Genomic DNA, 12877 nt, shown 5'->3' with positions numbered 1-12877 from the left:
CATCAACCCTAGTGCACAACTGGTACTTATTTTATCAACCCCCAAAAAAATGAAAGACAAAAATCAACCTCAGCAGAATTTGAACTCAGGATGCTGCTAAGCATTTCATCTGGTATGTTAATGATTCTGCCAGCTCAACACCTTATAAAAATAATAATAACAATTGTTTAGGCACAGGTCCAGCAAATTTAAGGAGAGGGAGTTAGTTGATACTATTGGCCCCAGTAATGGGCCAGTATTTTATTTTATCAACCTTGGAGGAATAAAATACAAAATTAACCTTGACAGGATTTGAACTCAGAGCATAAAGGATCATAACCAGATATTACAAGACATTTTGCCTGACATGCTAATGATTATTCCTATCTGCTATCGCAAAGAATGAAATAACTGACACTCCGATGGTTATGACAACGACAGTTCCAGTTGATACAATCAATGGAGAGCCTACTTATGAAATTAATGTGCAAGTGGCTGAGCACTCCACAGACACACGTACCCTTAATGTAGTTCTCAGGGAAATTCAACATGACACAGAATGTGACAAGGCTGGCTCTTTGAAATACAGGTACTATTCATTTTTGCTCATGAAACCCTTGGAATATTCATATGCAGCCCTTAACCTCTTAAATGTCAAAGCTCATGCATGTCTTAAGTGTCACTAGCATTACAACTTAAACAGTTACGAATGGCAGTCAACATACTACTGTACCAATAAAACAACTACAAATGAAATTGAATCAATACAGTAAAAGAAATACATTTAATTGTCATGTCATATATCAGGTGATATGAAGCATCAGTCCATGGTGACAATATATAAGGTGATTTCTTTTATCATGTTACATTTATTGAAGTAGTGACAGGTAGGCATTGTGATTCAACACAATTTTTTTGTAAAATCTATTGACACACTTCAGTTGACAAGCTATGTTGGGGGGACAAACACACATACATACACACACACACACACACATATATATATATACATACACACACACACAACAGGTCTCTTTCAGTTTCTGTCTACCAAATCCATCCATAAGGCTGTCAGCCTGTGGCTATTGTAGAAGACACTTATCCAAGTTGTCACACAGTGGGACTGAACCCAGAACCATGTGGTTGGGAAGCAAACCTCTTACCACACAGCTACCCCATCTCTGCTGTTACTATGGTATCAAGTACTCTTTCTTCCAACAGTCAACACTAAACAGGAACACAAACACACAAAGCTAGTAATTAGTAACAACAGAGAAAGAGCTTGATGGGCCTAGGGTCATAGGACAAACTGGAGAAGGAAAGTACAGAAGCTGAAAGATCCCTTCGACACATACAAGTTCAAACAAGCAGAAATAAATATTGGCTGAGTGCTAGTGCAATCCTCTCTCCTACCAGCTATCACATCCTGGATGTTCCACTGGGTCATGGGTGAGAGAGCTGCAAGGATGTCTATACGCATACAATTAGCAAAAGCATAGTACAAGCTACCCAGTCAGACTTGCTTGTGAGTGACGACTATGGCTATAGTTTGCTTATTGGGGGGGGGGGGGGGGGTTGCATCAACAGTTTGGTATATACAAGCAGGTGCTGAAAAGTTCGTGGCTTTGGGTAAAAGGAAATACAGGAGGATCAGTTAATTATGATTTTAGTCAACATATTCCCCTCCCAGATTCACACACTTATTGCAGCAGTCCTTCAGTTTTGCTAAGCCCTGTAAAAGAACTCAGATACCCTTAAAGCTAGGAACTTCTCAGCATCTCCTTATATATTCTTCAATGTTTAATATCAAATGCTTTACTCTTCTTCACTTTCCTATTTAAACTTCAGTTGCTGAAGAAATGATGGATATATATTATATAAACATATAATAAGTCTATTATTGAAACATGTGTGCAATGGTTATTTGAATAAATCCTTTTAAATATATATATATATATATATATATATATATATGTATGACAGTGGAGGCGCAATGGCCCAGTGGTTAGGGCAGCAGACTCATGGTCATAGGATTGCAGTTTCGATTCCTAGATCAGGTGTTGTGAGTGTTTATTGAGCAAAAAGAACCTAAAGCTCCACGAGGCTCCGGCAGGGGATGGTGGCGAACTCTGCTGTACTCTTTCACCACAACTTTCTCTCACTCTTACTTCCTGTTTCTGTTGTGCCTGTAATTCAAAGGGTCAGCCTTGTCACACTGTGTCACGCTGAATATCCCCAAGAATTACGTTAAGGGTACACGTGTCTGTGGAGTGCTCAGCCACGTTAATTTCACGAGCAGGCTGTTCCATTGATCGGATCAACTGGAACCCTCGACGTCGTAAGCGACAGAGTGCCAACAACAACATATGTATGACAAACTTCTGTGGAATTCTTAGTAATTTAGACAGACACCCTTCTTGATGTAATCTACATAACTGTAAAGTAAAAATTGTAAATATTATTTATTTATAGCAGGATGTTTGATACAATTAAAATAACCGTTTTACTACCACTTTATACAACTCTAGTGTCTTATATTAAATCTTTAAAATTCATTATACTTACTTTCTTCTGCTTTTAGAAAATACTTCTTGGCCTTGAAACAAAAGAAAATGGTTTAAAATAGAAAATTACAAAAATATAGTTAGAAGAAAAGAAAACCTGATTTAAAAACAATAACAGAAGCAATAAAATATAACAGGATAAACAAGATCTGGGAACTTTTTTTCCCACTTTTCATCAACGATGTCTTGCACAGAATTCATACAAGGTTCATGTTTCCTCAGTAAACTGACTAAAATATCACACCACCACCACCACCACTACTATGCTAATATCCCCATCACCACCATCATCATTATTATCGTTTTGTCTGCTTCTCTAAGCTGGTGTGGATTAGACAGGACTTTCTCGGGTATTTTTTCTTACTATTGGATACTTTTCCTGATGACAACCATTTTTGTCAAGAATACAAAGTATCTATTCTTAAAATTGGGATATATAAAGATGAATATTTAATTTTTTCCTCTCCATATTTTATTTTACAGAAGTTAAAACCAGGCTTAATAGGAGAGTTGTTCTTGTTCTTATTGTTTAGTCCCCACTGAACAGGTAAGCTCGGGAGTGGTTGTGTGGTTTAACAGTTTACTTCCCAACCACATGGTTTCAGGTCCAGTCCCATTGTTCGGCACCTGAGGCGAGAATCTCCTACTATAGTCCCAGACCAACCAGAACCATGTGAGTGGGCTTAGAAGATGGAAACTGAAAGAAGTCCATCATATATGTATGTGTGTGTGTGTGTGTGTGTGTGTGTGTGTGTGTGTGTGTGTGTGTGTGTGTGTTTGAGAGAGAGAGAGAGAGACCTTATCTTGACATCATATGATTATTGTAGATGAATGTCATTCATTTACAATATTCTGTGACAACATGCCTAACTATAGGGAAATAGTATATTGCTTGGAAACAACAGTTGACAAAATCTGCCTCAATAAACTCCCATTTGACTCATGCAAGCATAGAAAAAAAAGTGGACTTTAAAACAATGGTAAATCCATTTCTTCCTTCATGTCTTGATAGAATAAAATTCTTTATAGTAATAATATATCTAGAACTTCTTTTCTCTATATTTAAACAGTCTGACTCAAATATGTATATGGTAAACTGATTTTGTAAAGTATTTATAAATTACAAATGAAAAGCGTAAATAGCCAACAACTTACCTCTTCATAGGTTGATGTAGGTGGAGTAGCAAACAGTGCACTAGCAACCTTTTGTTGATACCATGGCATATCAGCAAACATGAAACACCTGGGAAATCAAAAAAATCAACAGAAATTAAAAATAAAATAATCACTTGATTAATTAATTAAAGAATATGAGTATATATTATTAACCCTTTGATTGGGAAATTACATTTCATAGATATTCCAGTAATGATGTTAAATGTCAACCAAAACATAGAATAGTTTTCTGCAAGTCTTGATGATGCCTCAATAAACTTGATGTCTCTTAACAAAATATAGTGTCAAACATGACATTCTTCACCAAAAGATAGATTGGTAAATAAAACTGTTTTCCACGGTGGCACATGTAAAGACATTCAAGCGAGATCGTTGCTAGTGCCGCTGGACTGGCTCCTGTGCATGTGGCACGTAAAATACACCATTTTGAGCGTGGCCATTGCCAGTACCGCATGACTGGCCTTCGTGCTGGTGGCACGTAAAAACACCCACTACACTCTCGGAGTGGTTGGCGTTAGGAAGGGTGTCCAGCTGTAGAAACTCTGCCAGATCAGATTGGAGCCTGGTGTAGCCATCTGGTTCACCAGTCCTCAGTCAAATCATCCAACCCATGCTAGCATGGAAAGCGGACGTTAAACGATGATGATGATGAAAAGAAACTAGAAAAAATAAGGCTTTGACTATATTTATAAGGATGAAGAGCCTTTGATCAAAGGTGCTTGGTTACGACTGAACTGGGACCAAACAACAACCACCACAGGCTATAAACAGTATTTTTCCATTATAAATATGATGATTAAACATAATTTTTTAATTGTTATGAGGAAAATAATAGCAATATAAGAAATTACTACTAACCAGTAACCTAACGAATGCCAACAAGTTGCATCATTTGGATTAAATTCAACAGCTTTCTGGAAATAAATATTGAAAAAGATTGTTATTTTCAAATTTTAAAGATTCGTCTCTCAATTTTTATACCATTTTTATACCAAGAGAAATTTATCGCATCAACTCAAAATTGATTTCATATAGGTGCAGGCATGCCTATGTGGCTTAGAAATTTGCTTCCCAACCACATGGTCAAATTTTGGGCAAATGTTTTCAACTACAGCCCCAGGCTGGAAACTGGAAGAAGTTTGTTGTGTGTTTGTATATACATATGTATGCATACATATATGTATATGTGTGATTGATTCGTCTTGTCTGGACATCTTGTAATAACAGTAAATGAGCATCACTGTCACACAAGTGGTGTCTTTCATTTCCAGTCTCCAATGAAAACATGTCTGGTCATAAGGAAATATTACCTTGCTTGGAAACAAGTGAGGGTTGGTGACAGAAAGGTTACCCAGTAGTAGAAAACCTGGCTCAATGAATTCCATCTTATCCATACAAGCATGGAAAAGTTGATGTGATGATGAAGATTTATTGAAAATTCATCTCATGAATAACAATGACATTTTTTTAGAATTAATCTGTGAAATAATCTACTTTGACAAAAATCACAGTCAGCTAAGTCTGTTACCATATCAGCTTATCAGTTTATTTTTCATATACCTCAGTAAAATTGTTTGTGTTGCTTGTTTGTATTTGTTTTGTTGTGTTTTTGTACATCCATATTCCCATTAGACAAGGGTTACCACAGCTGAATGCCTTTCTAACTGCTAACCACTCAACTGCAACATAGGAGCTAGTTTTTTGTCAGCCAACTAAACTGAAGCAAGTAAAGTTACATGCTATACTCAGAAGCACAAGAAAATAGTTGCAATATTAAAATCTGAATCCATGACCATGTTGTTAATATTTTAACATCTTAACTTTATATCTTATGCTATCTCGCAATGACATAATTTCAAATAACCTAATCCAATCCTGCTGTAAATATGTACAATGGAGAACAGATATTACAATGCTGTACTCAACAAATGCAATATATAATTAAAAAATGTCTTGTTAGTTGACAATGTTATTTTTTCTCACAAGACTAAAACTGTAATACAATGACAGCCACATCTAAGGAAGAAAAAATATCTCAACCACGCTGTCACAACACTGCATCCTTCCAGACTTCCTTGCTTCTTGAAATTTGCCAACAGTAAATCTGATGCCCACTCCCACACACAAACACACTTTTTTAACCACTCATTCCCTGTTCCTTTTCTGTGCATTTTTCTATGTACTGTTCATGCACTTTTAGCTACTTTTTTCCGATGAGTTGTAGTGCATCTGAGCACCGTATACAAAAATTTCATTATAATTCAATGACACAGAGTCTAAAAACTATTTTAACTTGTCAAATACTCTTAATATTTTGGCTTCTATAACCCTATGGAGAGCAATATTGATTATAAGCAATCAAGCAATAATAACAATCAACTAACTAATCTTCAGCATTAATAACTAAAGCAATGTTAGTTAACTCAATTTTTCTCAATTTGAAACAAAACAAAAAGATGTCATCAGATTATAATAGATTAAAAAAATAAACTCACCAATAGATGTTCTTTTATTAAATAAGCATTTGAAATTCGAATTTTCAAACCTTCATATTGACCAATTTCATCGAGAAGAATCGCATACCACTGAAAGTAAAATTACAAAGTATTCTTGAAAGGAGGCACAGACCAAAGAAATATATTTGTATATATTTGTGAAACCATCTACTTTAACAAGTCTATATCAGCCTATCATATTGTTACATAAGGTTGCTTCATAAACAGCCTTATGTAACAATACGATAAGTTAACATTCAACAATTAATATAAGACAAGACTTTTATTTTAACACCAAATAAGGATTTCTTACAATGACAAAAGGCCAGAAATTTGTGAAAGTGAGTATAGTTAACTAAATACTACTGCTTTTTATATTAATGACCCTGAAAGAATGAAAGGGGAAATCAACAACAAAAGAATTTGAACTCAAAACATAGACAGACAAAATTGAACACTATGTGTATTGTTTATATTTGTCAGGCTGGTGTCCTCATCTTGATTGTTGTTTGCACTACGTTTTGGCTGTTGTATGCTCCAGCCTTCTTCAAGTGTCTTGTGTTAAACTTAATTGTTGTATCAGAATTTTAGACCTAATCCTTTATTTGATCCACAGGGGTACACTGTACCCATTCCACACTGTGTTTCATGACGTTTTTTGCATCAGTTGATTTTTCATGAATTACCTTAATGCTTTATCTACTATACTATGCCTATAGGTATAGCATAGCAGATAAAGGCATTGGCTAATGCAGTGCAATCACCTAGAGGTTATGAGTTCAATCTCAAACAAAGCACTAAGGTAATTCACAAAAAAAAAATCAACTGAAGCAAAAAAAATGTCACGAAATTCAGTGAGCAGAATGATGAGAACAGTGCACCCCTGTGGATCAAATAAAATGTTAGATTCAAAATTCCAATACAACAACCAAGTTCAACACAAGACATCTGAGCATACAACAACCAAAATGTAGTGAAAGTAATAATCAAGATGAGGACACCAGTTTGACTAATATAAACAGTATACATAATATAAATTCCTCTTGCCAGTACCGCCTGACTGGCCTTCGTAGGATTTTCGAGCAAGATCGTTGCCAGTGCCTCTGGACTGGCTCTTGTGCGGGTGGCACATAAAATACACCATTTTGAGCGTGGCCGTTGCCAGTACCGCCTGACTGGCCTTCGTAGGATTTTCGAGCGAGATCATTGCCAGTGCCCCTGGACTGGCTCTTGTGCGGGTGGCACATAAAATACACCATTTTGAGCGTGGCCATTGCCAGTACCGCCTGACTGGCCTTCGTAGGATTTTCGAGCGAGATCGTTGCCAGTGCCCCTGGACTGGCTCTTGTGCGGGTGGCACATAAAATACACCATTTTGAGCGTGGCCATTGCCAGTACCGCCTGACTGGCCTTCGTGCGGGTGACACGTAAAAGCACCCACTACACTCTCTGAGTGGTTGGCGTTAGGAAGGGCATCCAGCTGTAGAAACTCTGCCAAATCAGATTGGAGCCTGGTGTTGCCATCCGGTTTCACCAGTCCTCAGTCAAATCGTCCAACCCATGCTAGCATGGAAAACGGACGTTAAATGATGATGATGATGATGATGATGATGATTTTATAAATATAGAATTGTAAAACTGAATACTGTTAAACATTCAGTCTAGCATTCTACTGTTTCTGCCCCTTAAATCTATCTCCAAATAAATGATATTTATTTACCTTGTGACATGCATAGTTCTTGTCATTTAGAGCAAGAGCTCTTTTAGCATAACCAAAAGACTCATACATGAATGTTTTCCGTGCATCTTTGTTGTGTTCTCTCTTTGCTTTGTCATATGCCGCCCGAGATAGACGCCACAGCAACTGATCATCTTCGCAATTCTGATATGGTTTCAAAAGATCATATAATTTACAAGTTTCATAAGCTGTGTGAAGTTGGTCAGCTTTTTCAAAAATTTCTTTGAAGTTTAAAATTTCACTGCTGGCTGAAAATACAAAACAGAAATGCCTAATTGTCAGTGGTACAAAAGTCATATTTTTCTTGCACTCAAAAATGACAACAGTATCTGGGACTACACTACCCAGTGTAGTCCTAGATACACCATTTTTTAAGAAGCTAGAGTGTGGTTTGAGAGGAATTTGGTTGCTATTTCTAACATGTTGAGTGAACGTGTGGGGGCTCTCTTGTCAGCTCATGTCTTAATATTACTGATAGTGTTGATGAAAGAATAATACTGACAAGCTATGAAATAATGTATTAACAATAAAATTTCCTTTTTGATAAATGAGAGAAGTATATCTAACCTGCTGGTGTAGTTTCTTGAGTTTCTGAAGCCATGCTGACAGCAAGCAATGTCACTGGTGTGAAAAGGCCTACCTGGATGTGTAACTGTTTCTTTGCTGCTAGAGAAACCTAAAAGTACAGGAAATACAAAAATAAATAAATGATGATTTTGTGACAGCTTAGAAAATGAAGGGAAAATGTTAGAAAATGAAGGGAAAATGTTAGAAAATGGGGAAAAGAAAATGAAAAAAAAGGAGACATGTAAGGAAATTTTTAAAACTAAAATATAAATGGAAGAAAGGGAAAAAATGTAAATTGTGAGTCAACGATTCTTTAAGAGTTGTTAACTCACAAATAAGACATGATACATTGATAAAAATTAACGTTACAAAGTTTTACATGAATTCAAGGTACCATATTTCCCAACATCAAGGATGCTATTTTTATTTTTGCTGTTGTTTTTCCTAAAATAAGTCTCAAAACTTTATCATGTATCCAAGAGGATGAAGTTGTTACAATTTTTATAACCAATTTAAACCCCAAAGGAGAATTATCCAAACTAAACTTAAGGGATATAGTAGAAGACACTTGCCCCAGGTACATTGCAGTAAGACTGAACCCAAAACTGCATGGCTGAATACTCTTTTACTTGTTTCAGTCATTTGACTGCGGCCATGCTGGAGCACTGCCTTTAGTCGGGCAAATCGACCCCAGGACTTATTTTTTGTAAGCCTAGTACTTATTCTATCGGTCTCTTTCTGCCGAACCGCTAAGTTACGAGGACATAAACACACCAGCATCGGTTGTCAAGCGATGGTGGGGGGACAAACACAGACACACAAACACACATACATATATATATATATATATATATATATATATATATATATATATATATATATATATATATATATATATATATATATATCCATTGACTGGACACTATTCAATTTTTTTTCTCCGTGTTTTTCTCCTTGTCTCCGTATTCTTTCTGTTGAAGAGCGTAGCTCGAAACGTCAAAGACTTTCCGTATTCCCGAGCGTCATACTAATACATCCTTTTGTTATTTACACCACCTGTCCTCGTCTGTTGTTGTTTTTTCGTATATTCTCCCATATATATATATATATATATATATATATACGACGGGCTTCTTTCAGTTTCCGTCTACCAAATCCACTCACAAGGCTTTGGTCGGCCCGAGGCTATAGTAGAAGACACTTGCCCAAGGTGCCACGCAGTGGGACTGAACCCAGAACCATGTGATTGGTAAGCAAGCTACTAACCACACAGCCACAGCAAACTTCTTAACAATATAGCCATGATAATTCAATTTGACAATGAACAAAAGACATTTGACAAGCTAGTTTAATTACAGAAAATCCAAGTGAATGTGAGCGAGTTTATTTTACTTATTACACTGTGGCTTTGATTATTTTTTTAATTAATGATTTATATATCTTTGACTTGTTTTAGTCATTGCACTACAGCCATGCTGGGGCACCACCTTGAAAAGTTTAGTTGAACAAATTAACCCCAGTATCTATCTTAAAGTCTGGTATTTACTGTACCAGTATCTTTTGCTAAACTGCTAAGTAACAGGGACCTAAAAAAAATAACAGGCAGTGGTAGGGGGATAAACACAAAGTCACACACACACACAAGCATTGATTGGGCCAGGGCTATAGTAGAAGATGTCCACAGTGATGCACAGTGAGACTGAACCCAAAACTGCATGGTTGCAAAGCAGGCTTCTTAGCCAAGTGGCCCTTCATAAAATATTTGCATGCATTCTTATTTCATTTCTTTTATTTTATGTGATATATCTATTTACAAAAAACAGGATAGGTTATATAAATAGTAAATTTATTAATAGAATGTGTTTCAGTTACTTTATCAAATATATCAAATAATATTAAAAAGTTGGAGATGTCGCATACAACAAAAAAGAATTGCATGCATATTAAAATACTACACAGGAGATTTATTCAATCATTATGGAAGATGAAAGAAATATTTTTATGACACATCAGTTAGACTGATAATTGCAATGACTCACGAGTTTGTTTTCTCTTAATTTGTTAATCAATAATAAGTCAGCCATCTTTTATATTATGTTTTAATGTGCACCAATGGAACTCGATTTCAAAACAACACATTAAAAATGATAAATAAATTTACATTTTCTTTTAAATGCATATTTATATTTTTAAATAATAATTATATTGTTCTTTTTCTTCCTCCATTTCCACTAAGAAAATTATTACAAAAAGAAGTAAAATTTGACAATTGGAAAAAATCATTAAGCTCTGCCATGAACTACAATCTTTATAATTTACAAACATTGATTTCTCATATTGACACAAGGCCGCAAATATGTAGGGTAAGGTATAATCGATAGAATCAACTCCTTGATATGTCCAATAATTATTTAGGCATGGCTGCATGGTAAAAGAAGCCTGCTTCCCAACCACATGGTTCCGGGTTCAGTCCCACTGCATGGTACCTTGGGCAAGTGTCTTCTACCATAGCCCTGGGCCAATGAAAGCCAGTGAGTGGACCTGGTAGACAGAAACTGAAAGAACCTCATCATGTATTTGTGTGTGTGTCACCACTGCTTGACAGTGTTGTTTTGTTTACATCCCCATTACTTGATTGTTCAGCAAAAAGAGACTGATAGAATAAGTACCAGTTTGACTGAACCCATTGAGGCAGTGCCCCAGCATAGGCACAGTCTAATAACTAAAACAAGTAAAAGTAAAAGAATAATCCCAAAAGAACAAAAGGGAAAGGTGGCTTTGACATGATTTGAACTCAAAACAGAACAAAACTGGTTTTTCTTTTTTTTTCAGTATTTAAACAGAGAGAAATGGATGGTTCTCATGGATGGTTCTCAAGGATGTCCCAAGAGCTTGCAAGCTCTCTCTGATAAAGATGACATAGTTGAAGGATAAACTGACCCTCCGTTTGTTGGGGAACACAGAAAATGAGTGAGTTGCAGAGAGTATTAGTCTGAGATAGAAACAACTATGTGAAGTGTTTCAAGTAGTGCTTGACGAGTGAAATTCATAAGAACAGAAATAAAGTGTTGTACACAGTATGATAGTTTAACTTTTTAGCATTTAAATTTTCCTGTTAAATATAATGCTGATTTCTTCAAGTTGTTTTGAATTAATTACACATTATCTCATAGCTTTAAGAGTTCAATATTGTGACTGTTGCATTTTTAGAATGACATTGTTGGGTAGGCTTGAGAGATCAGATCTGGTTGGTATAAATATAAAACAGATAAAATATTTGGACCAAATGTGGTTAGTTTAAATACTAAAGGTTTAAGTGGTGATAAAAGAGACAAAAAGGTCGGTAAATGTTTGTCAATTAACTGAGTGGTCTTTTTTATATATATCTATTTACCTTACTTGGTGACATATAAAACACACTTTCTTTCCAGAAAAAATATCCCCTTGGGTCCTATATTCAATGCTAGGTCCTATATTCAATGCTGGGCCTTATATTACATGCTTTAATGCACTGAAAACTTCTTCCTGAATATATGCTGTTGAAATAGGGTTGCACTAAACATGCCCATATGTCTTTTATGCCATTAAATATGGTAATTTATGTTGTTTTTTTTACACATAGGAATTTTTTCACACAAAGAAATTTGCTTCCCAACCACATGGTTCCAGGTTCAGTCTCACTGTGTGGCACCGTAGACAAGTAAGTGTCTTCCATTATAGCTTCAGGTTGACCAAAGCCTTGTGAATGGATTTCGTAGATAGAAACCGAAACAAATGTTGTGTGTGTGTATCCTCACTACCACTTGACAACCAATGTTGGTGTGTTTACATCCCTGTAACTTAGCAGTTCGACAAAAATGACTAATAGAATAAACACTTAGAAAGTAATTACTGGGGTTGATTCATTCAACTAAAATTCTTCAAGGAAGTGCCGCAGCCTAGCTGCAGTCCAATGACTGAAACAAGTAAAAGGCGAAGTCCAAAGTATACAACCATACTCTAACAGAAGGTTACACCTGTGCATAACATATACCTAACAACTGCTTAAAGATGCTTGTATATCACTGAGGGTCAGCAACTGCTCAAAAGTAAAATACTTTTTGCTCTCAAGAAAAAAAGCTTTGACTTTGTGAATGCAGTTTTATCAGTCTTATATGTAACCACTATAAACATCAACCTGTAAGGTAGGCTTAACAGTTGTAGCAAGTTTGAGGGTTTTATCTGAGTCTTTAGTTGTATCCTAGATATCTTTAGTGATTGAATCCTCATCATCATAATCGTTTAACGTCTGCTTTCCATGCTGGCATGGCTTGGACAGTTTGACTGAGGACTGGTGAGCCAGAGGCTGCACCAGGCTC

The 12877-nt window shown here is 36.0% G+C and overlaps 1 protein-coding gene across 5 annotated transcripts in view; it reads right to left on the bottom strand.

Annotated features, from left to right (window-relative positions):
- LOC106883369 (regulator of microtubule dynamics protein 1) overlaps positions 1-12877 on the bottom strand; it is a 78654-nt gene that overhangs the window by 6802 nt on the left and 58975 nt on the right. For all 5 annotated transcript variants that reach the window (XR_016241440.1, XM_089350582.1, XM_052966987.2 and 2 more), the window contains exons 2-7: positions 8520-8628; positions 7935-8200; positions 6215-6304; positions 4578-4633; positions 3699-3786; positions 2545-2575 (exon numbers count right to left, since the gene is read on the bottom strand). Coding sequence is in view for 4 of the 5 variants with exons in the window: in XM_052966987.2 (XP_052822947.1) it covers positions 2545-2575; positions 3699-3786; positions 4578-4633; positions 6215-6304; positions 7935-8200; positions 8520-8628 (640 nt within the window). In the remaining variant the exon portion in view is untranslated. The remainder of the gene's footprint in view (positions 1-2544; positions 2576-3698; positions 3787-4577; positions 4634-6214; positions 6305-7934; positions 8201-8519; positions 8629-12877) is intronic.

Source organism: Octopus bimaculoides, chromosome 4 (genome assembly GCF_046866305.1).
Source record: "Octopus bimaculoides isolate indiv1 chromosome 4, ASM4686630v1, whole genome shotgun sequence".
Classification (NCBI taxonomy): Eukaryota; Metazoa; Mollusca; class Cephalopoda; order Octopoda; family Octopodidae; genus Octopus; species Octopus bimaculoides.
Note: the sequence above shows the minus strand (reverse complement) of the source record. Positions and strands in the feature narration are given on the sequence as shown.